The 25,232-nt window shown below is 39.7% G+C and overlaps 1 protein-coding gene across 1 annotated transcript in view; it reads right to left on the bottom strand.

Moving 5' to 3' along the window:
• The window catches only part of CRB1 (crumbs cell polarity complex component 1), a 108,718-nt gene extending 90,680 nt beyond the window's left edge, over window positions 1-18,038 (bottom strand). Inside the window, exons 1-2 of the mRNA XM_075509154.1 lie at window positions 18,034-18,038; window positions 17,444-17,601 (exon numbers count right to left, since the gene is read on the bottom strand). Of these exons, the coding sequence (XP_075365269.1) occupies window positions 17,444-17,601; window positions 18,034-18,038 (163 nt within the window). The remainder of the gene's footprint in view (window positions 1-17,443; window positions 17,602-18,033) is intronic.
• Window positions 18,039-25,232: the final 7,194 nt, after the last annotated feature.

The raw sequence follows: 25,232 nt of genomic DNA, 5'->3' as shown, positions 1-25,232 counted from the left end.
CTGAAGAACAGATTGGGAAGTAATTCTCAGTACTTAATACCTCGGGATTCTCAAAAGCAATTTTCTCTTAGGATCACATTTCCTTTGATCATTGGGATTATTAATTATAGATAGCCTTGAACAGAACAAGGCACTGTTACTGTACTCCTCAAACAGTGTCTCATTTGAAAGGAACAAAATATCTTACTTAATTAGAGGTTCGCTGTGGTGAAAAGACACTGCGGTGTCTTTTCAAGACACTTTGGTATTGATTTGACCATGGTAGCCTCCTGTAACAAATATTATTCTATTAATAATCAAGGGAGCTTGTAGGCATAACAGTGTAGGAGGGAAGCACCAAAATGTTTGTCATTCAGCTTGCCAGGGCAGTTGGAGTATCACCATCCAATATAGCATTTAGACTGTGGTTATAGTCTGTAATTTAAAAGTGGTGGAACTTAGGTGGAGCCCTCTCCTTTGTGCCATTTTTCTTAATTGGATCCAGCCCATGCTTCATCAGGTGACCTCAGGCAGATGCACTGAAAGCTTAATTTTCTCTCTGGATATATGGAAGCATATCGTTTCTGCTAATAATTCTTTAGGCTAATTTTGCCTCTGTTCTGTTTTTGTCTTACCTGTGCTTTAGTCATCATGACTGAACATATGAAATTAGCCACAAAATTAACCAGATGAGCATCAGTTTGTATATGTGCATGCACAGTTTACTCTTAGCATCATGTGTTATTAGATGTGTTGATTCATTGTCATCAACAAATTACATTCATTGACTGAGAGAGGCTTATTTCTGTAAGTTCTGATGTCACAAGAAGCTTTTACTAACTTTTTTTCACCCTGCAATCTTAAATATACATGCTAGAGATACATGCAGGAATTACTGTATTTTCCATGTATTGCATTCATGGATTACATCTGAGATAGCAGAAAGTTTAGTTCCCCAGCAATATGGGTCAGATACCTGTCGGGGTGGTTATGCAGAGCCAGGTGCAGGTCTGTCAGCAGATTACAAATTAGCACCTCTAGACCCTTGCCCCTCCTCTGCTCCTTAGGGAGCTAATGGGGGTGGAGGGGGGATGGCTAAGGTTTCTTATAGCTCTGGAGCCCAAGTCTGTGCTGCATCATTTAGGTGTCTGTTGCTAGGCTAGCTCTGCAGTTTGGGAGATGTTGGTGAAGAGCCTATATGCTCTGTGAGGAGAGGTTCAGTGCCTGGCCACCAGCCCTGCTGTCCCTAGGGTCTCTGAGAAAGGCCTGGGGCCCTGCAGCAAAGGGAACAAACTTCAGACTGTCTTCCCTCCCTAATTAACTTAGGGAGAAGAAAACAAGCTGCAGTAATGGAACAGGAGAGGGACAGCTATGCTCCTTCTGGAGAACTAGTGCTTGTCTGATCTGCAGGGAACACTGCATGTCACCTACAGAGCAATGTAGTCTGCCCTGCTGATGAGCTCCATTCTGCTTTGCAATGGATGTGCTTTCATGACGCCTTTCAGGTAAGACATGGAATGTATGCATGCAAATGTAATATAAAGTAGTTTTTAAAAGTAATTTTTGTATTACGTAGGTATTCTTGTAAGTACCAAGAATTTGGATTACTATCAAAACTGTATATATGCAGAGATTTCTTTCCTGAAAAGAAAAGCGACTCCCAAAAAAACAAAACCAACAAAACCAACACGCACCACCCCCCCACCCCCCCCCAGTTCTTGATGACCAGAATTCCTACTCAAATCAGTAGTAATTTTGTCAAATTGTTGAGTCACAAAGCTTAACTTGTCAAGTACACGCATGGTCTTTAAGCACTTCAGTGTGTCCCTACTATTCCATAATAGTTAAGAAGTTGCTCAGAAGTTTAATTCACCATTTAACAGTTACTAAACTTACCCCACCCATGCTGGTCTTTTTGCCTGTTACCACAATACTTGGCACTTGTTAGATTGATTGCTAGGGGGTGATGCCCTCTTTCTAGGCTATTCTCTTTTAAGTTGTGAACCAACAAAACAAAATTCTATTTTATTATCAGCAAAGGGAAGCAATGTGCCAGCTAACCTGTTGTGATATTCTTCCTCCTCTGCCACCTTTCTTTCCTGGCTGCCCTCAAAAAGGATCCCAGTTTGAATGGCATGCTTAGGAGGAAGTGTAGCTGGAGTGTTCCTGGAGTCAGCATTTCACAGTAATCCAACATGCCCTGCTCCCTGGGAGGTGAGCTGAATTAGGTCTTGTAAAGGACCTGAACTCACGGCAGTACGAGGGTTGTCACTTAAGAACATCTGAATTTCAGGTACAGAATCCATAACTGACAACTGACTTTGTTGAGATGGCTTTTGCCAGCCTTGGCTGAAGTTTTTATAAAGCAGTTTTTAATAAAAAACTCACTGGGAATATGGTTTTGAAAAAGCAAGATCTTGGTTTCACTAGTCTAATTCTTCACAGTTCCTTAACAATTTTCATAACACTTTTCCTTTTTCTTCTCTGCATTGTCATGGCTGTTTGCTGCAGTGATTGAGTTTTCATAACTGTCAGAGCAATGTCAAGACAATGTGAAGACAGTGTCAAGGCAAATATAGTAGGATGACAGCATGAAGGAGGGAAAGAGAAAAGAGCTGTCAGTGCTCAGAGTGCTGTGTAGAAAAAATATTTCAATGATAAAACCATTGTCACCATGTGCTGAGCAAGACAGAGTGAATAAAGTGGAGATATTTAACTTACTGCACTATGAACATGTCTGGGTGACAACTTGGAGTTAAAGAAGGACTTAAAAAAGTAATTTGCAGGAATGCCTTTCCTCCCTAACTCTTCTCCCATATTATCTTTTAGACCACGTTCCAGTCCCTAACACCCTATCAATAGGGCACCATTCTGATTTAAGCTTCTGGTGTATCAATTTGTAACAAGCACACCTTTGAGAAAGTTGAAGAAAAGGGATTCAAATATACTTTTTTTTCTTCCTCGTTCTAAACAGTATACCTCAAGCATGGAAAGATATTCCATTGCCCACCTGCAGGAAGACGGAGGGTTTTCCCACTTTATGCAATTCCAGGATGCTTTCTTGGGTGTCATGAGCCACGACCTCTGCTTGTGGCACACCATGATTGTGGCAACAGTCTAGAGCATGATCTAATAGCATTCAGAGCTCAGCACTGCAAGGTACTGAGTATCCTGCTCCCATGTCAGCGCAGAATTAAGGTGCATACTTAATTCAGCCCTGCAGTGTATTTTTTTCTGAAATATCCTTGGAAAGGAGACACATTCTTACAAGGGCAAATAAGGGACAGATGTACAGCTCATATGGGGCTAAATTTTGGCACCAAAGCTCTGTGTTTTTGTCAGCAGTACTTCTGCTCTACTGAAGGCTCATGGAGAGTGAGGTGCTACTTGCCTTTAGAGCAGGATTTTTAAATTTTCAGGTTTTTTAAATTAAGCACTGGTCTTGCAGCAAGTCTGTGAATTTGCTCTTTGTTCATGTGTGCTGTGCTTTCCTCCTTGTGCTTTCCTTAATTTTAAAAATAAAATTATTTATTTTATTTTAACGAAGTAGGTTGAATAGTCAACAGATTTTCTTGTTTCCTATGAAATAACTGAAAATAAGCATAGAAATGCTTGCTATTCTATTGTTATCCTATTCCTGTATTATGTCTATTTGCAATTCATGACAGCATTACATCTAAAAGCATCAAACCTGAGTGACTTTTTTAGATGAACTGCAAATTTTATCCATAGCTGCAGCAGCAATGCTCTAAGCGAGCTGTTTAAACTGATTGTAGTCTAAGTTATACATTGCTGAGGGTTGACTTTTCCCCCTTGCCCAGTTAAGTTTTGTTAACCTGAAAATAGTCTGCCATTTTGAATGGAGCATCAACTGGAGAAGAGTGTGTTTCTTGCCTGGGGCTTAGATGCCTCCTCCCATTAGTGTTCACACCTCAGCCATCATGTGCCTCTAGTAATCACTGAATCTCACCAATCCTCACAAAGGAAAATCTATAGGATGGCAAGTTAGTCACTACAAAGAGTGTATTGATCCCTTCACAAAAGAAGGCTAAGCGTTATCAAATAAAAGAAGTGATAGACAAAGGAAATCCTTACAGTTAGCGATGGAAATCACAAGTACAAGGACTGCCTACATTTGTTGCAAGAATGAATAAACACTTAATCATTTTGTGTTTAAAAAAAAAAGAATACTTGCCATATTATGGATCTCAGGCTCAATAAAAATCTGGAAAAGTATGTGTCGTCCCCGTCCCCCCCTGTCGTCCCCCCCCCCCCCCCCCCCAATATGTATATGTCTATACGTGTGTATAACATGAAGTGAGAAACACAAAATCTCAATTTAGTGGTTTGAACAGGGAGATCATTTGGATTGTATTCATAGCGTTCTCACTGCAAGCAAGGTATTCACCTCTCCCTTCTCCAGCTCAGCATTTTCACCTGTAAAATTGAGATGCTGCTTACTTGCAGACTATGAGGTTCAATCTGCTTATGTTTAGTAAAACATGCAATACACTTTATGGGGAAAAAGCTGAAAGTATTTTTATGGAAAAAAAATTCTCTTCACATTTGCAAGGAAGAGAAAGAATCCAAAAGAAGCCTGTTCCTCCACACTTGCATGACTCTGCTGGCTTTGGGCACGATCACACCTTTAATGATAACTTTGAAGTCAGTAAAAGTCTTTGAGAGAGTCTAAACTGATGTCTAAACTTAAACTCAATATACAAGTGTAAGTGCTAGGAGGACAAATGAGTTTTACAAGGTGAAATGCTGGACTGACCTTGAACATGAAAGCAAAGCCCTCGCTATTAGCACAGAAAAATGTTAGATTCCCAGGACTTCACTTGAGAAGCAGAACTAATTAGAGAAGATTAACAGAAATGAGACATGTAATAGCTGGAATAGGGCATGACTGCGGTATGAAAAGCTGAATCACTGGACCTCTCATCAAGGTCAAGATCTTAAAAACACTAGAATGTTTTTAAAGGCAAGTGACAAGTTTTGCAGATGTTCCTGTGGCAGCTGAACATTTGTTATAACATTCAAGCTCTGTTCTACACATAGGAGTTTCCCCTGTGTTAAGACTGTTTTCAGCCTTGATGTCAGGATACATTTCTGAGCATGGGGTCTTATTCAGGACCATGTTCACTTTCCTACTGTTCTGCAGGGGTCCTGAAGAGATAGTTACCAAGTCTGCACTAGATGGTAACACAGTGGAGATTTTAGATTTTTTTTATGAAGCTAGTAACTGATTTTTCTGTCTTTTTTTTTTTTCAAATGGAATCTGAAATATACTTTGCAGTCTTTTTCCTCATACTTTCTACTTCCTAATTTTTGCTGTCACTAACCAGCCTCCCACAAACTCTAATGATCTTTTTATTACTGAATGGTAATAAATGTTCCAGAATTTGTTGGACAGCACTTCTGATACACTCCTTGAAATTACTTCTTTACCAGCACTGTAGTAATGGGCTCAGCTAAACTGAAAATGATTCACATAATGCTTCACATGGAATAGACGGGTTGGAAGGGACTTCTGGAGATTATCTAGTCCAACGCACTTGCTCAAAACTGCATCACTAGAGCAGAAAGCTCAGCACCTATTACCTATGATATGTCTACTTCTCAGAAGTTTCCATAATGATTTTGTAAAAATTCTTTATTTTCAGGAAGCCAGGTTTACTGTAAGCATGCGTAACCACATGCCTGTGGTTAATGGAAGTGTTGGTGCTCATCAGTGATTGTAGAAAAGAAGCAGTCACCCATGAAGACCTGGAATTCTTCAGGCTGATTCAGAGCCATGGCATAAAAGATGTGCAGGGTTAGAAGACAGGAAAATCAGTCTCTCAGTTCTCTGGATGTTTGCAGTTATGTTAATAAAAGTAAGGAAAGGGTTCCCCTGTCTGTAGAAAAGTTGACACAGCATGTCTGAAACTGAGGCACAATTAAATAGCTTTGGCAAGTTGTTGTGTGGGTTTCCTCTGGAACAACGTGTTTCTGTGCTAGCCCAAAGAAGAAATGATGCAATTCGGGATGCAAACACATTTCTGATTGCTGCTTATCTGTTACACAAAAATCCCTGCAAAGTGTAACAACAGTCTCAATTTGCTTTTAGTATTAGTGAAGAATGCAGTGCCCTCAAAAGTTTAATTTAAGAGCTGGGATATAATGAGCAGAGATCATTGTTGCCAGCCAATCAAATTCTTTAATTAAGATTAAAGAATGTAGTCCTGTTTCTGATGCATCTCAAGTATCTCAAAAGGTATCATTCTCCATCAATTTGAAAAGAAACCACTCTTGATTACAACCACAAACTTCTTGGTTACATAAAGCAAAGCCATGTAGGTCCTCACTGGACATAGCACAGCAGCATCTTCACTGAAACGAGTGGACTTACAAAGTTAAACCAGAATAAATAAAATGGAAATCAATTCTGCTGAATGCTACTCGTGGAATATCAGAAGTACGTACAACATGTGTATCTTACTGGAGCAAAACCATTGTCAGCTTGGAGATGATGGTTGGGGATACAGCAGGTCCACTGTAAGCTATTTTCCTCAGTCACTGGGCAGTGAGAATGCTTACAGAGATCTGTGGGAACAGAAAGAGCCCATATGAATCTATGAACTGGTGGGCACTTCCCCAAACAAAATGCAGTATCTGAAGGAGTGTTTATGACTTTTAGGCTATAGTAGAAGTGATGTAGAAGTAGACCTGTTTTTGTTCTGCTGTGTGTGCAGAACTGAATCTTCTTCCTTTCTTGCTTCTTTCCATCACTTGTCAGATCATTAGGTCAGTCTGCTGGAAAGATTTTTATCCAGATTCTTCAAAGGTGTTCAGTGCCAATCCTTCCTTCTCCCGTTTAATCCCGTGAAAGTTTTGCTCCAAACACCTCTCAGTCCTGTCACTTCGCTACCATGGACAGTGGTGGAAGTTCTGAGTTGTCTACTTGTTCTTCAGGAAATCCAATGCTCTTTGGAAATAGACTTTTGAATGTGAAAATAGCAATTGATTTTAGTCACTTTACTCTTCTTGCACTTTTCCATGAGCTCTAAAATGCGTAGATGTTAGACTAAATTGAATCAGACGTTTAAGACATACTCAAGAGAGAACAGAACAGATAGTTCTTATATCAAGCAGAGGGCATTTTTACACGGACTGAGGCTTGCAAAATGTTCAGTGCCATTAGTAGTGAATAAAGAATTATCAATGTCAGCTGTGTTTAATGTGAGAGAAGGGATGGGTTTAGCTAGAAAGTCTGAATAGGTGGGTCCTACAAAATGTTGGCCAGATACTTTCTTTTTGCAGTTGCATTGTAGAGGCACCTATTTGTATTCTGCTGTCATGATATATACTGCTCCAAATACATATACAGATAGTGATCAAAGAGGCTTGGATCATCATTACCACAAACACATTTTTCATATTTTCCTACATTTTAAGGTAGGAATCAAAGTGAACCTTTACTTTCAGCATTCTTTTAACTTCTGCTTTTTAGATTGAACAGGGACAGGAAGAGCCTACAAGGGCCTTACACGTTTTTGTCCCATTCAGTAGCTCTGATGTAATCTCTGATATATCAGTGCCATTCTCTGGCTTCTTCTCTCACTGTCACTGTGTATTTCTTTTGTTATGCAGCCTCTGTTTGCTTATTTACAAGACTTGTGCCTTCTCTCTCTACCTTATCCATGAGGCTATCAAAGGAAGCTAAGGGGCTGCTGGAGAAGAGCGGGTACCGTTAGGACTTCTTCACACTGTGTCAGACCTCAGCAGTGTTTTTGCCCTTCTTATAGCTCTTGGAGTTAGCAGACTCAAAGATATTGCAACCATGTGGTTGCATCTTGGCCATTGCAATTGAATTGCATCTCCTGTGGCCCACAATTAACATTTCCAGAACCCTGTATGTAATTCCCAGCTCCAGTTTACTCTTCCACCCCACCCAAAATGGGATCACCAGCAGATTGCTGTGCTATATTTAGAATTGCCTGCTTGCATTTAAGAGACAGACCCTGGACAGATGCTGTATAAATAACACGGTGTAGATAGATGGGTGCAGACAGAACTCCTTTTTGCATGCTTTGAGCCAGCTCTGATCCAGGTGCCATTTAGCTTTATTAGCATGGCACAGTGCCTGATCTAACATGCTCTGCCTCTCAGCACAAGCTTGGATTCAGCATGGTGCTAATACAACTACGCCATTTCTGCACCGGAGGTGGCTGATGTCCAGGCAGCAGCAAGGTGATGCGTATTAGTTCAGACATACTCTCAGGGGCTCTCTCTCTAGCTGTTAGGAGGTTGGTGAGTTATATTGCAGACTTTTCGCTGATAACAGAGCCTGATCTCTTCTTTCAGCTGTGTGGACACTTGACTATGTTCAGATTCATGGATGGTTAGCCATAGCAAGAGCAGTACCACAGCTGCTTTTTTAAGTACCTACAAATTGCCACAAAGCTTAGCAAAACACATCTGAAGCTACTGCTGTATACAGATGTCTTTTCAAGGCTAGATTATTACAGTGAGAGTTTTGGATTCCCTGCCGTGAGTAATCCGTCAGTGCAGGTTACTTAAATTGCAGTTGCTTAGATGCTTGCAGGCTGATGACTGTCTATCTTTCTAAGTCCTTGCTTTGGCTTCCTGTCAAATTATGTTGTTTTCAAAGTCTTCTAAGCTCACTTTCAAAGAAAGGAAGAAATGTGTCACAGTCAAATTCAGAGCTAGGGCCCTCCTTGTGGAACAAAGAGCTAATGAAGTGCTCTGTACCATCTTTCTTAGAAACCCCAACAAGGAAGAACAGGAACTATCAGGGGAAGAGTGTGACCAATATATGCTGTCTTTCATCTACTCCTATAGCTCCCCTGGCAGTCTGAATGTGAATTAGAGCAGCCCTGGGCTTAACTGCTTCAGAGGGCAGTCAGCCTTCAGTAGTCCCACAATACAAGAAACTCTCAGAAACTGTCACCAAAGGAAATATCAGGCCGTTGTGTCCATGGCTGAGTCTTTAGGTTGGGCTGTGCAGGTTAGTTTGTTTATGCACTATTTTGATCTCAGTCACTGTGATTGAGGGCACTTTGAAGGAATGCATCCTGTCTGCAGAAGCCCTGACTAATGCAATTAAAGATGCTTTGTCTGTCTCGTTATTCAAGGAAAGGTTAAGGGAACAGGATTCCAGTATGCCCAGCCTTGGGCAGGCAAGCAAGAGCAGTAAAAAGAAGCAAGGAGTTTCTCCCCCGGGCATCCACCCAGGCCACAATTATTCAAGCACAGCACTTCCCAGCACAGAAGGATGCACCAGGCAAGTGCCCTGATCCTTAGTTGCTGGAGTGGGGACACTGTATGCAACGGGTTAGCAGCCCATGCCCCTTTTCTACCCACAGAAATATTTAGCCCCAGAAATATTTTGATTTCTGTCCCCGCTGATAAGATTTCAGGCAGGCAGAAGCTGCCCTAACTCTGAAGTCACAGCAGCAACTGCAGCCTTGCTTTGTTGATGCCTGGAGAGGAGCGTGTTTTGCTCAGCCTGGAGGAGTCCTTTAGAGCTCCACTGGCAGCTGCGTGGTGTGTGTGTCACCACGTGTCAGGCTGCCCATGGAGAAGCATTGTCAATTGGAGTATTTGTCAAAAGACAAAAGCAATTTTCTGTTGACCCATTTTATGGGTGAATAAAATATAATCAGTATAAAGTAAACATAAGATTCTCATTGGGAAAAGGTTTATCTGGGTTGGGGTTTTTTTGCTATTTGCTGGTGTGAGAGGGCTTTCATACATTATGGCACTGTGAATGGCTGAGAAAACAGAAAAGTGCAGTGAGAACTGATGAAACATGTCAGTCTCTAAAACCAACAAATTAATCTGTAATATCAATCTAGAAAATAATATGCATCATTTATCTACTTGCTGCCTACTGTCTGTGACTCTAGATGAGTCAATTAGGTTTAAAGGCTTCCCTTAGAAAATGTAAATACCAGGACCTTTTTTCCTTTTTGGGCCACCACAAAGAGCAAAGGGAATAATGAAGGTTGCCTAGAGATTGAGGCATTGTCTAAATGATTTTATTAATGCTGAGATGCGAATTATAAAAAACCAAAAAGTAGAAGTATCCTTGAGAGGTCTTTAGCTGCAAACCCCTGTAGGCAGGATCAAAGACACTTAGACTGCTATTTCTCCAACTTATTTATTAGAGGGAATGCACTGCGTATCAGGAGTTAAGGAAAATGGACTAACACATATCCTTTTATTGCTTGGTAGTTGGCAGGATATATATGTACATTTAAAAAAAAAATCTTACTGTTTTATGAATAAGTGATTTTTATTGTCATAAAAATAAAATGTTAAACTTCCCTTAGCTGAAGCCTTCTAGAACACTGTTAATCATTAGTTGTCACAGCATGTCCAGAAAGGCCACTTGAAAGAGTTTCCTAGGAATTTTCTGGTATTTGTTTTGGTGCAGTAGGTTCCAGTCTTGCATCACCTTTTTATATGGAATGAGAAGCTGGCTGCAAAATTTAGGTTCAGCAGGCAATCCATGTTTTCCATTCCTTTCAAATTTTTTTACTATGGAAATTATACTATTAATCCATTTATTAATGATATTTTCTTGCATCGTACTGCCAATATATCAAGTATACTCAAATTGCAAGTAAAAAAACAGTGATTTGACTCCAAAATCTGGAAATCAAACTACATGATTTCTAGCATGGGGGCACTATCTATCCGCATCGTAATGAGTGCCTTCAATAGCCAAAGTGCTTATTAAAAGCCTAGGGCACCAAAAAATTAAGAGTGGGTACTTGATGTCTCAAAGAATGAGAGTAAACGATTTTCTCACTGAAATTTAGGCAACAATGTTAATGCAACAAACAGGGTTGGGTTCAGGGCTGCCTTTGTTTTGAACAGCAGATAATCCCCAGTTGTGGAGCGGGGGGCAGGGAGCCATCCGCTTGCCCAGCCCAGCAGCTGTGCCTGAGCTGCCCTGCAGCCTCAGGGCAAGTAGAGACCTGTGCTTCTCTGGGGCTCCATCACCTGAGATCTTCACAGATCACCCCCAAGGTGGTGCTGACTGCCCTTCATCTGTGTAAAACCAGCTGTGAAACAGCAGTTTAGACGATCTCTGGCAGATATTTATCTAACCTGTTCATTAAAAAGTTCTGATATAGAGATTTAATTATTCTTCAGTTGGGAAAGTTCACTCAAATCTTCCCTGCTGCATGTGGAATCTGTTATTTTGCAGAGCCTGCCCTTCCAAAGGTCATAGGGAGCAACCGATCTCATCGTCTTCCTTGATTGCCATTCTCTTTTGTGTAGGTAAGACTGTAATCATGTCCTCCCTCAGGCTTCTCTTCCTGTGACCCTTTCTCATAGGGCACACCTTTCTAAATGTCTTCCTATTTTTGCTGCCCCTTTTCAGCATGTTCCTAATTGCCTCTCTCTCGCTCACAGCAGCACTCAAAATTGGATATAGCCAGCACTGAATAGCAGATTGATTACTCTCCTGTGTCTTACATGTCACTTTCCTGTCAACACATAACAGCAAAATATTTGCCTTTCCATATAGCTTTTCAACAGGGAAGTACTCAATTTGGCCATCAAGATTTGAGCATTCTCTAAACAGTGCTATTTTTTTCCTGAGTTTCCTCCTGCAGAGAGGAAAAGGTGTAGAGAGTTGCACTGGGACAGGGCTCCCTAGGTGTCCTAGGTTCATCAAAAGTAACACAGGGAAAAAAACCTATGGATAGCTAGTTATAGTTGTAAACTTTTGGTGGAGGTACCTTTGAAAGGTTTATGTGTATATTAAAACATTAGGTTTATGTCCTCTGCTTGTATGACACACTTTAACATTCCAGCATCTGTTTCTCCAGTGCATTATCACTGATGCTGCACAATGTATCAGTGTTTCAAGACCATGTGCGAGGTCTGTGCAGCTAGTTGCGCATGAGTGATAAACGCCCTTTTGCCCAACCTCCTTTCTTTCCCATCAGACTCTTTCCTATTAGGTCATTAGTCACAAACAACACCCACTTATAGAGTTTGATCAGTGTTCCTGCTACAGAATTCCCTTTCTGTTCCTTGACTGTGAACACATAATTCAGTGTTTTATCCTGCATTGCCAAAATCAATGTCATTTGAGGGCTAAATTTTAAATGGTGCTGATTTCTTGCATTGTAGTTTCTGGGTGGCTACTACAGGACGTGACAAATGTTTAACCTCCGTGGTTCTCTGTGTTGACAGTTCCCATTTTACAAAGCATACAGCAGAGAGGTTGTCTGTAACCTGGTAGTCTTGCTCTGCTATTGGAATGGTAGGTGTAGCACCTTAAGGACGCCTTGTAACAATTTGAATTGAAAGGCTCAAATACAGGTGTGGTTGGGATGTTTTTAAGGTCACTTTTATGCAAATGGATCCATCTTGCAGAAGTTACTTCCTTGTTTAAAAATTATAGGGTTACTACTTGATATTCTTAGGATTTCGTTTGATTCCAGAGATGGAGATGTTATCCATAATAAGATATATAAATGAAAAGGAAAAAAAAGAAAAAAACCCACCCTTACAATTGTGTCAAGAAGCTCTTGCTTTAAATTCACTTAAGATGATGGCAAACATGTGAAAGATATTTCATTTTTGATATGATATAGGTGCAATGTATGACAGCTAGGACAGAGAGAAGGCTGTAGGGCTTCTGGTGCTTGTGCTCAGATGTTGCTGATTGCAGCTCTGACAGGCACCGTGCTCCACAACAGGCTAATGAGGATCTGCTGAAGTACCGAATCTGCTATGAACTCATCAAATGCACATCCTAACAATACTTTGCTGGAAAGCTACTTGCATCATCTGAGTGTGCATGAGGGATGAGCAGTATGAGCAAAACCACAAATCTCTTTATAAGTAGAGCTTTATTCCTAACACAGTAATTAAGCAGTAATTAGAAGTTGCGTGAGTAATGGGAATAGTTGCAAGAAATTAAATGATCTTGTCCATGAGGAAAAATTGCATAGTGCCAACATCTCAGAGGGGCAGAAAAGGGGTGCAAGTAAAACTCAGACATTTTGCTCATATTAACAGCAATCCCAAATTAAATTCCATTCGTAATTTATGACATTTGGGGGAACTATTATGAAGTAAACAGTAATTTTTTCAGCTCTGCTGAAAGGTCATGAAGTATTTAAAATGGAGAAAAATAGTTCTGAAATTAATTTTTTTTTTTAACTGAATTTTTGCCAAAATGATAAGAAGATAATTCTGCATTAGTGATAGATAATCCATTGCAAAGCTTGTTTAAAAAAAAAAAAAAAAAGAAAAGATGAGTTGTTGGATGTTGGATTAAGATAAAAGATCCTGAACTTGCACTTGACCCTAGACAGAATCACTTCCAAAATCGATGCCTAAATATACCTGTATTTATCATAATTTCTATTCCTCTGTTTCTTAAGCAACTCTCTGCCCAGAGTTATATGCTGGCAATTCCTGTTTAGACAATAATATGGCAGCAATTAGTTATCAATGTTCTTGTGGATTTGGAACATGCCTTCTGTCAACTATTGTATGTAATGATTCATGGTCCCTCCTCATACAGAGCTGACCATCTCTGGGTGCCCCCCAGATTAATTTTCTGTAAGTAGTTCACTTGGTATCATTTGTGGAAAAAATTATGTTCACAAAACACTATATAAAACCAGCTTGTATTGGGGGCTTCCATACAATACTCATAACCATGGGCACAAGGCATAAATGAATTTGCAGATCTGTACCACTATCTTCCCATTAAAGGAATGGGGAAGACCGCTTCACTGGTAGGGTCTCATATGATTGCAATTTTAGACAAAGCCTCAAACTCTCTCTGTTTATAGAGAGTCCCTAGGCAAAAATAATTGGTTCTGTGTAGTCTGACATCTTCATGTTTTGTGGTTTGAGATTGTTTAAAAAAAAAAAATTCAGGGAATTATAAAAAAGATATATAAGACTCGAGCACCTATGGGTTGGAGAAACTCTTTGGTATAGAAAGTAATGACTGGCAATGGAAAGATAATTAGTATATCTTATCTGATTCAATTTTGCCCCAATAAAATCTACCAGTGTTAGCAAAACAGAAACTTACAACAGAGAAAGTGGCACAGGATAATTAAGAAAAGAAGGTACAGTTTTCTTTTAACCGATTCATAGCTCTGTCGGTAAGCTACTGTGGGAAGGAAAAAGCCTATGGAATATGTGTTTTGCAGAGCCCCGAGAGACACGTAACACATGAATTTGGGGCTAGATTCTAATAATTTGCCTACATTTTTCCACACTCTTGCTGTGTTGTAGCATAGTTGTGGTGGTGATCTCTGTGGTGGTGTCAAGAAGACAGAATGTGAATTAGGATAAACATTGCCTTCCAGCAGAGGAATCCTGCCCCTGGGTGGGCGTACAGTCTCCACACCTTCACCAGCAGCATCCCTTCACCTCAGGGATATGAGAGCAGCAAACGTCAGAGCAACCAGATGGATGCTCTCACCCCAAGGCAGGCCAGTGTACAAACAAAGAGGCATCAAGGGCTCTCCAACAGACTCCTTTTTTCTGTGCCAAGAGAGCACTGAGCCCACAATCTTTTTGGAAATGTAACTTTGCAGGGATGGAACTACACCTGTTCTTTTTTTATCAAGCACATGCATTTCTCAGCACCCATATCTGTATTTGTACAGGTGATGCACCTGACAGCATCATGTATCAGTTAGGGCTTCAGTAGACTAAATCAATTACAAATGGTCTTTCCAAAAGCATTTTATACAATTGGAATAAAAAAAAAAATGGTATTGCTTGTAGGAAGGCTGTGATTTAGAGGTTGAAATCCCTGTTGCCATACATTTTGAAATTAAGTGTTGTTACAAGTGATAATAAATATAAAATACCATTTTTACTTATCCTGGGGATTCAAAAGGAACTACAGGTGACAGGACTACATTCTTTAATACCTTAGTCTTCAGCTTTATAGAATTTTTATGTGCAGCCAGAAGACTTCTATTAAATTTTACCATCTGCTCAACACTTGGCATTGTATGGGAATTAAAGAATAGTATTTCATAATTATATTCCAAAGTACACGTGAGCTATTTTGCAAATAAGAGGGTACATGATTATTTTAATAAGGTTGAATAAGTTCATTTATATTTATTTCTCGTTCAACATATTAATTTTATGCTATATTAGAATATTTTGTTTTCATGTAACAACATTCCTGAAAAATGCTTTAATTTCATTGCCACTGTTACTAAAAGACTTTCTATCTGAATGGGACAGTTTTCAGTCTATGCATACCACTGTTCACCTCAGGAAAATGAGCTGAAAAAAGTTATATGCAGGTATGCTTTTAGGAGGGCTTGGCTTCTAAATACTATTTATTTCCTAAGTTGTTTAGAATAAATAATTATAAGGAAGACTTTAAGCAGGATCTAAGACTAGAATCCTTTGGGGGAAGACAAGTCCAGTAAATTGATTTTAAAAATATAATGGCTGATACAACTTTTGTAAATATCAGAAATAATCATTGTTCTGGTTTATGCTCAGATTTTCTATCTTGGTCTTTCTCAGCTTTAATTTTTAAGTAAGGAAGTAATTGCAGTCAGTTCTTCTGCTTCTATTTGTGTTTTATCTATTCACAGTTATGTTTTATTAACAGAAATTGTTAGCAGTTTCAAATGGTGTACAAACTTTCTCGAGAGAAAATGCCTATCAACATCATTAAATATACTGCGTCAATAGACACATATATGGTCCTGAGCCTGATTCTGGCTTCCGCTGTAGCTGTTCCATCCTGGTATATCAATTTGTATCACATCAGTTTGCAAGAGCCACAAATCTACCTGAGAAGGAGAATCCTCCAAGACTGAAAAGGCTCTTGCTTGAGACTGGCCATATGGCCATAACCCAGAGAAAACTCATGCTACATCTGAAATGTCATCCCAGCCAACTGTGCTAAGGAAAAGGCACAAAATGACATACAACTACTTTCCCCTCCTTTGGCATCCTGCACTGAGCAGAGCTCACCCAAGGTCAAAGCCAAAACTTGTGTTTATCTTCTTTTTTTAACTGATTCTTGGGGGGGCTTTTTTCTTGTTTACATTCTAGCAGTGCTTTCTTTGTGCATGATGTTTTTAATGTGACCTTTTTAATTTTATAAACACTTAACTTTTTACTCCCTTTCCCAAAGCTTTTATGTTCTGTTCTAATTTTCCTGCCTCATGTATAAATGAAATTTTCTTAACTAACACTATTCCTGTTACTTTCTTTTAATTAGATAGGAGACTCTATCTCAGAGACTTTCTGGTTGTTCATCCTACAGGATACAGACTTTAAAAATTGCTTTTTGAAAGTGGAAAATCCCTTCTCTTTTTTTCAGGATATGTCCTGTTGTGAGTTAATTTAGAAAGAACATTTTGGCTTCCCTGATTCATGTCAGTACATCCCCAAGGAAGAAAACTACTAGGATAAAATATTTCTATGACATTCTGTATTTTTTCCTATATCATAAAGTATTTGGGGTTTTTTCAGTGCTGGTTGATCCAACTGCATCTGTTTGCTTTTCAGTCTTTAATTTATGTCGGGCTGTAAACTGTCCAAGTAACAATTTGAGTGATGCAGCAACAGAAGGTGACCCAGATTACACAACACTACACTAATGCCAAGTCTTCTTGTTTAATGGCAGCTGCTCAAAGCTTTGTCTTACTGCGATTCACATTGAACAGACACAAATCAAACAGCCTCCTCAGACAGACACATATCCTGCCTGTCTTCATTTTAAACATGTTCAAGAGCTACTGCTTTTCATAAACATGTATCGGCCTCACCAGCTGAGGCCATTTAGCCTCCTTGGCTTGTATTTACTCCCAACCATCTGACAAAATTATCAGGGAAACCCATTGTGACTTCCAATATCTTGCATACTTCTGTTTATGTGGAAGTTGCTGAGAATATTTTCTCTATAAAAATAGTTGGTCTTTCATACTCCCTCATAATGGAGATATTTAGAACACCAAATATATCACAGTTGTTTAATAACTGATTTCTCTAGGGGTTCTAATTAGAAAGGCTTATATAGAAAAGCAATGGGTGCTACTAAAATACATAACATGAACAGCTTTAGCAAAGGATAAATTAGTCTAGATTTTAATCAGATAAGTTTAAATTTACTAGATAAATGGTATCAAAGTGCAGACTTTATAGGTACAGTTTTAACAACATTTTATTGCTGTACTTTCAATATGTGAAGGAAGGTATTAAAAATGCTTTCATTCTTAATTTAAAAAAAAGTTTAAGCATGAAGATCAGGAAAGCTATCATGCAACGAGTTCATACAACTTAGTTTCATGGACCAAATCTTTTTGGCATCTCCATCAAATTTTTAAAGCCTTCTGACAACACAAGCTTCCCGCTAGAAGTGCATGTCTAGCCATCTACCCAGAGGACATGTCAGAACAATAAGAAAAAGAGCAAATCTTACTTTTTAAATGGATGAGCAGCAAAAAACTGAGGTAGAAGATGAGTAGAGAGTTAATTCTTGAATGAGCCATATTCATCTTGATAGGACATCCTCTGCCCAGTTGTCTGTTGTCCAAAGGGCTGGTGCTAATCCTCACTGCTTTCTCCTCATCTCTGAAACTAAGGTAATACCCAAGGCACCCAGTCCCCTACAAGCCATCTTTGCCTGTGCCCCTCATCAGCTAGTTCACTGCAAACCTACAGACTTTGATTCAAAACGCAGTTGTGCTTGTTAAGGTTTTACTTTGGCAGGTCCGAGTGATTTTTCAAACCTGGTGCAGATTTGTCTGCGAGCTGGACTGGAGTCTTTCCCCGGCTTTCTGCTGCAGAGCTGTGTTGTGAACAGTGCACTGTGCCTGGCTGACACCATACAGCAGATAAGGCACAGCACTCTTTTAATCTTTCAAAATATATCACTCGTCATCTTCTAATAAACCTCCATTACATCAAATTCCTTCTGATTCATAGTATAAACACTTTATGCTTTCTTGCATAAAAGTGCAAGTCAGCTAATAAACACTTTCTGCTTTCTGCATTTTTTCTGTATCTTACCTCATTAGTACATGAAGTAAAAACATGAAACATCCCCATTCTCAATCTTATTTTGTAGTTAGATATTAGCTAGTTCTCTTCCACAATCTTTTGGGTTTTGTTTACACTGGATTTATTTACTTTTGCCATCACTAAAAGGAGCATAATAATTGCAAGCTGGCACAGGTTTGTGTTGTAATTTTGAACTGCTCATAGAGGAACCTGTCACAGATGCAGGAGATGACACAGTAAGATCGATAAGAGGAGGGGATGGGGACAGGGGATGGACTCCATTTCTGTCAAGCCAGAGCTGGCCTTAGACAACTGCAGCTGGTGCAAGTGCAGCGAGTCTGCCTGTACTCAAAGGAGCCTTTCCCAGCTGCCACGGCAGCGCAGCGCTGCTGCTCTTCACTGCTGCACGGCACAGGCAACGCCCTATTTCTGCCCATAGTTGTCTCGGTGTCCAGTGCCTCATCTGTTGATTACAACTCTGTTCACAGATATCAAAGCCTCGGCCTGGGCTAGCAGAAGGGGAAGGGAAGGGAAGGGAAGGCAGGCAGCGACAGCCCCAGCAGCTGTGTTCAGATACTACCATCCCAGTACAAACTTTGGCCTTCTGGCACCTTACAAACCCAGGCGTTGTTAAGTATGTATGTTTACTATGAGTAAGCTATACCATAACAATGACTGCTGTAGCATCTTTCAGGCTCTGAGGCCAAGAAAGAGATGACCTGCCTGTTTGGTAGTGAATCTCCCCTTTTGACCATCTTCACTTCTACCTGCCCTTCTGGCCCTTGGCCCTCAGCGCTTCCCGCTCACTCTCCTTGCCACAGTGCAGAGACCAGGTGTTCCCAAGCCCAGGAACAATCTGAAAAATCTACTTGGCCATTGCTATGTTATACTACTGTAAAACAGATAACGCTGATAAATTTGGTATTGTCTTTTGTCCTCCCCCATTCAATAGAATCCTGATCCCCAGTTTCGGAAGCCTTTGATAGTGCATTTAACTTTACATGTACACTTAAGCAAACCAAGCACAGACTTAAAATCAAGTATACGCTTAAGGCCTCAGGTGAGCAGGGAGCAGACTGTTGATGCCAACCCGAATTTAAGAAAGTTGTTCATAACGGGTAGGTACTTTCACATCCACTCTTTCAGCTCAGTGAACTAACCAATTGTAAAATTTCTCCTGCTGCAAGGCCCTTTTTTCTTTCCCACCTCATTGATGTGCAACTGCACTCACCGGCTGCTAACCTTGTGGCACGTCTTTTCAGACCCTCTTTCGCTTCTCCTGGCACCAGCAGCTCTATCGCCTCCGCTCCTCAGGAGGCCTCCGCTCCTCAGGAGGCCTCCGCTCCTCAGGAGGCCTCTGCTCCTCAGGAGGCCTCCGCTCCACGCAGGCCTCCGCTCCACGCAGGCCTCCGCTCCGCCCGCCCGCAGGCTGAGGCCTGACCTGGGCCTCCAGCTCCTCTGAGCCCCTCTGCCGCACCTGCCTCTCTTCAGGGGGCTTCAAAGAGCCCTGGTCTCCCCAGCGGCAACCCAGGCTAGATTTCCTGGTCAAATGTCATGAGTTACGAATAGGACGATGACCTGGGTTCCTAGTGGAAAGTACTTCGATAACTATAAAGTTAAATATAATTAAATGGCTAATTGTATTTTTCAGCTCTTTCTCTTTTAGTAATCCCCTTTCTTTTACATGTACATTTATAGTTGTTTGGATGTTTTCCTCTCCTTGCCATCTGTCTATTTAGTTTCCCTTTGAAATTATCTAGTAAAATATATAAGCATTACAACATGAAAATACTATTTTGCTGTCTGGGAATTCTTCTGTTGGGCTGAATTATGCAGTTGAGGTCAGTGCTGATCGCCTGCTTTAAGTGCATTATTATCGAAGTTTGTTACTGTATAACTTTAGGAGAACAACACTTCCCATTATAATTTTGAACAATTTTAAAATTATTTTGGTGGAATTAGTCTCCATTAACAGGAATTTGGTATGTCATCTTATGGTGGTTACAACTGCTGATTAAGTTAATTTCACCTTTAGTAGGGAAACGCTGTGTACTAACCTAGAAGTTTAAGGAAGAAGGCATACTTCCAACAATTGTTAGAATATATTTGGGCTGAAGACCTACAGATTCAATATACCAGTCAATTTAAAGAAAGAAATCCTTTGAATATTCAGAAATAGAGCCAAAATTCTTGATGAGAAAAGATGAAGTTTTCAAGTCTGAAGAATATATGGCAAGTACTGCAAGGAAGCAGGCACACCTGTTAAATCTGGATATTTTTCTGAAAGTTACACAAGTATATGTAAAATCTGTGCTCTAAGCAAACTTATCAGTCCTCAGACATGAAGATATGCCACTGATCTGAGAACATACCTATAGTGTGTAAATGCATGTGTTGACATTTGAATTAAATAATCTGCCAAGTAACTCTGTGGTTATTACAAGCCATATAGCAAGTGTATGAACAAATCCTAGGTCTTTTGAAAGTTATTAAAATGTAATTGCTTTCAGGATAGCCAAAAAAGCTGCTTTTTAACCCTGTCTGAAACTTAGCTCTGCGTTCTCAATGCCTATTTCAAATGTTTCTTCTTTTTAATGAGCTGTTCATACCCCAGAATTTAATGGGGAGCAAACTAAATTAGCTTATTATTGCCCCAATTCTTTGAAGTTGCCTACAGGAGAGGCTTCGAATTTCTGCAGTGCTGGTACTTCATGAACATCATTCGTACACAGTGAAACATAACATCTAAATGTAATTTCCATACTTTCTCAGAACAGATTAGCTTTGATGAGATTCTGCAGTCATATAAGTCAGAGGCTGTGCCATTTTCTCAGGGAAAAAGGGTTTGTGTTGCCATTTTCTTTCACTTAAGTGCTGCCCTTTTCTGTTCTGATTGCTTCTTTGCAACAACTACACTGTGGTGTGGTATCAGACTATACTAGTCAGTGTCATGTCTTCTAAAATATTTTACTGCATCTCTGGCCAACAAACTTCATTATCTAACATCTTTTGTTGCCTGATATAAGCACGGTTTTCAACTTTCAGATGACAGCAGTACTAATTAATTGTGTATCTTCTGCCTCTCAGTGCTAGGCATGTTGTTTTCTGATTGTTCAGTGTTGCTCCAATTTAAAGTGCAATTTTTATTGATGTCACCCTGTGCCTTCCCTACGTCAAACACAATTATAGGTTATTTTCCCAAGTAATTGGTATTTCTTTTCCAGTCTGTAAAATGTTACGGTAGTTTTAATCTAAACTATAAAATGAACAGAAATTAGGACAGTTCATATAAACTGTAAAATTCCCTTGAGACTTGAAGATGTGAGTTTACAAAGTGCTTCTGCTGACTAACCTGAAGCTTTTATTAAATCCTTTTTATTCACTGGCAAATAAAACACTGGTAATTAGTCAGCAGGAGGTGGGTAATTTCATGGAAGAGTGGAAAAGTGACTGAGCTAAAGATAATATTGCCTAAAGAGGTTTTGGATATATAAAATTCAGCTGGATGAGGTTCTGGGCAACCTGCTCGAACTGGACCTGCTTTAAGCAGGTGGTTGGACTAGAGACCTCTGGAGGTCCTTTCCCACCCATATGATCCTGTCATTCTCTGAATATAGCATTAGATTTTCTGCACAAGCTCCAGCCTATATTAGCTCAGTCCCCAGTTTTGTATTCCTAATGCAGAAAGCTTCTGCTTTATAAAATGATGCTTGTTTTTTCCTAGGGTCTTTGGCTTTTGTTGCTAGCATTCAGCAGTGCTCCTTGTTAATATCTTCTGTTAAGTTCTTGCTGAATTTCATCATAGATATGTGCCATTGTTCACGATTGGGAGAATTTCATTTTATGAAAAACTATGGAGCACGAAACTGTGAAGTCACTCAGGTCTGACATCATGTTTTGGGCATTAAAATACATTCTTAAGTATTTATTGAAAACTCAGGACGATGCAGTTTGCTAGAACAATGGACCTGACCAGATCATCTTCCTGTTCATGGTACTTGTACCCTCTTTACAAAACAACTCATAGGTAGCATATATTTTTAGCTTGTAGCTCTTTGAGTAATTATGAACGGATAAACCAACAGACAACAGACAAACCAGTGTGAATAAGGTCTGGGTAAACAGTCCTGTGGATAGAGAGTTGTACTGTAACAGGAAGTTGTCTACCTCATTAATAAAACTGCTATAGATCTATTTGCATTTTAATTAGGCACCTTGCAACAAGAACAACTATGTGCATTGATTTCCCACAACACTTGCAAAGTTAAATGCCTGCAAAAGACAATTGGAAACTCTCTTGGTCCATGCTTTTCCACAGATAAATATTTTATGATTATATTCAACTTTCCATGTTAGTCTGCAAATACTACTTTGGAGCTTCTTTTTCTTTGTTATTAGGGTGTTCAAATATTTTTTTTTCCCCTTGAACTCTTGCTTTGCTCTTTTTATTCCTTGCTTAGCCTGAGTAGCACTTCAAAGCAAAACATTTTATTCCAGAAGACCCAGCAGAGCACGAGCTTCCAGTTCTGCCAATTTGCAGATTATAAATGGCTTTATGAAACTGAAGGGCTGTACTTGAAAATGTAAAATTACTTTGCAAGATCTGCCAAGCCTATTTCTTCCTTAAAGGTAATACATTTTTTGAAATTATGACTATTTTACTACTTTTTCATGTAGCCATTTTCCTGCTAAGTAATGAGGGTTTTCTACTTGCTAACCTAAAATATAAATTTAACCAGAGGTTACAGAAGTGGCAACTTGATTCGCTCAGATATATCTAATTTTGGACATGATAGAAATGGTGGGAGAGATAACCTAGCCTCCACTTCCAACTGTATTTTCAGCCACATGAATTTCAAGCAGTGTTTGCTAGCACCTTGTACTTCCTCATGGTCAGGTACTAGTTAAGGTGCATGCTGTTCAAATTATTGCATTTCTGGAAAGGACTTTAAGCTGTTTGGTTTTTCATATGAAGTCTCTCCCGAGTATTTTACACCTAGATAGGCAAAACAAAGTGACTCTGTAAGGTACAAGAGGATTCCCCTGGGACCCACAGAACTCAACAGTGTGTGATTCACTTACCTTCATCTTTGATGAATTTTTGCAAAATAACTTTTATTATCGTATTGCATGTCATTGATATCACCAGAGAAGCAATTCCACTGTCAGATGAATGCTAGCTCAGACCTTGTCAATGCAGATGAAAATTTGCAATCAGTACTCTGTACCTTGCTGCTAATGAACCGTCTAATCAGGAAGTTTCTGTCTGTACCTATAATCTTCCTGTGAGTGTCGAGGTGACAGGAGTGCTTGACAAAATGAAGCAAATAGTGTTTTTACAAAAGCACTGATACATTAAGTGCAAAATGGGTTGTAAATTTACTTTTTACCTCTATGCTTTTCACTTCAGCAGAACAGACGTTAACAAACTTACAAGTTGTCTTCTAATTCTCTTTTTTCTTTCCTTCAGAATGGGATAATTCATACATCAAACCAGAAAGTCCTAAAACTGTAAGTATTGGAACTAAATTGGAACCCCATCTGTTTCAGAGGAGATGATTGTATAGGGAAGCAACAGTTTCAAAGGTATTTGGAAGAGATTTAAGCCAGTATGTTGCATCATTTCACCTGATCAATACTAAGTGGTTACAGAAGGAATTTAGACCCAACAACTCCAGCAGGCAACCATGTAGAAGAGGAGAAAGAGCAAGAATCAGGAAGGCAGGATTAGTAATCGAGATTGCTTGATTTTAACACACACTATATATGTAAACATTGTACTTCCGGTACTTTTGGATTGTCCCAGGGACAGGGCAGGATGATAATTACAGTTGTACGGAGAGGCTGGGAAGGAGGAGATGGTTCTAAAACTGTTATTTGAATTCTGGTCTTCGGAAATACTCTGTGTTGAGAAAGCTGACAACCTACTTGGTTTCACAGGCTGAGCACTGGGCTGGGGGCCGGGAAACCAATTCTTTCCCCATTTCTGCCTCACGGTGCTCGCAGGTGAGGCAAGCGACATTTGTTTTCAGTGATAAATCATTCTGAGGCACTGCAACTTGCAATGAAAATGCAAAACACAGTACTCATCAACAAGTAATATTTGTAACAGGCAAATAGAGAAGCTTCTTAATTTTTCCTGATCTCTAATATCTCTCATAATCTTTTTTGCTTTTCTTTATTCAGTCATTGTATTGACTGTTTGTGACAAGGTTTTGAAAAGCATCTGACGATTTGGAGCTCTTTGATTCGCAGGTTTCCAGTTGAAGGATGTGACTTCCAGAAAGTGCAAAGCAAAAATTCCCTGGCAGGCCTTTCTAAAGTGTCTCAGTGTGGGTCCTGGCAAGTACTAAATTCCTCTTGGAAATCTTGGCCTCTGTGCTAAAGTATTAGATAATGTTATGGGAACAATAGGTAACAGTAAGTGTCCCAAAGGGATATCAAGTTCTTGCTAAGTATTGGTTAAGACAGCATTCATTTTAATGCCAATGCATTTCTTAAAGGCCACAGTTTTGTACCAAACTAAATCCTGAAAGATTGTCAGTTTGAATTATATTGTGCACAAGGTAAAATGAAATATTCTGGCTTCCAACCTTGTGTTGATTCAGAATATTTCACACCTATTTTAATCACTGGCAGTGATACTGACCTCAGTGAAGATGACATATATGTTGACATGATGTCACCATGTTCCCATGCCAGTGAAAGGAAAATGTCCCCTGGATGGAGATGGCACAGCTTGATCCTTAAGCATCATGTTGGATGTGAGAGGGGAAAAGAGTGGATGTTACTACTATAATTGATCTATATTCTGTTAGTATCCAGAGGGCCCCTTAAATCACCAGGTGGTTTGTTGCTGAATTCAGTTGCTGAACTGCATCTTAAATTTTGTGTGTGGGCATGCTGAGGTCTTTGCATAGGCTGAGTTTCACACAGTGCTTTCTATTTTCCTGGGTATCAAGACTTTTTGACTTTTTTTTTTTTAAGTAAAATAAGGCATTTTTATAGTAACTTCCTCCAATACAGAGAAAGCCTGGGTGAACGTGATTGTTGTGCATGGGCAGCTGCTGAGAGGTCTTGTCTTAGCACCCAGATTTGGACTTTAGCACTAACATTCACCAAACATAATTTTGTGGGACTCAGACTTCTAAATCTGAGCCCCTGAGTTTCTGGGGTACAAGAATTTCTAAGCCAGCACTTCTAAGGTA

This window comes from Mycteria americana, chromosome 7 (genome assembly GCF_035582795.1).
Source record: "Mycteria americana isolate JAX WOST 10 ecotype Jacksonville Zoo and Gardens chromosome 7, USCA_MyAme_1.0, whole genome shotgun sequence".
Lineage (NCBI taxonomy): Eukaryota > Metazoa > Chordata > Aves > Ciconiiformes > Ciconiidae > Mycteria > Mycteria americana.
The sequence above is the reverse complement of the archived record's forward strand: the minus strand, read 5'-3'. Positions and strand labels throughout refer to the sequence as shown.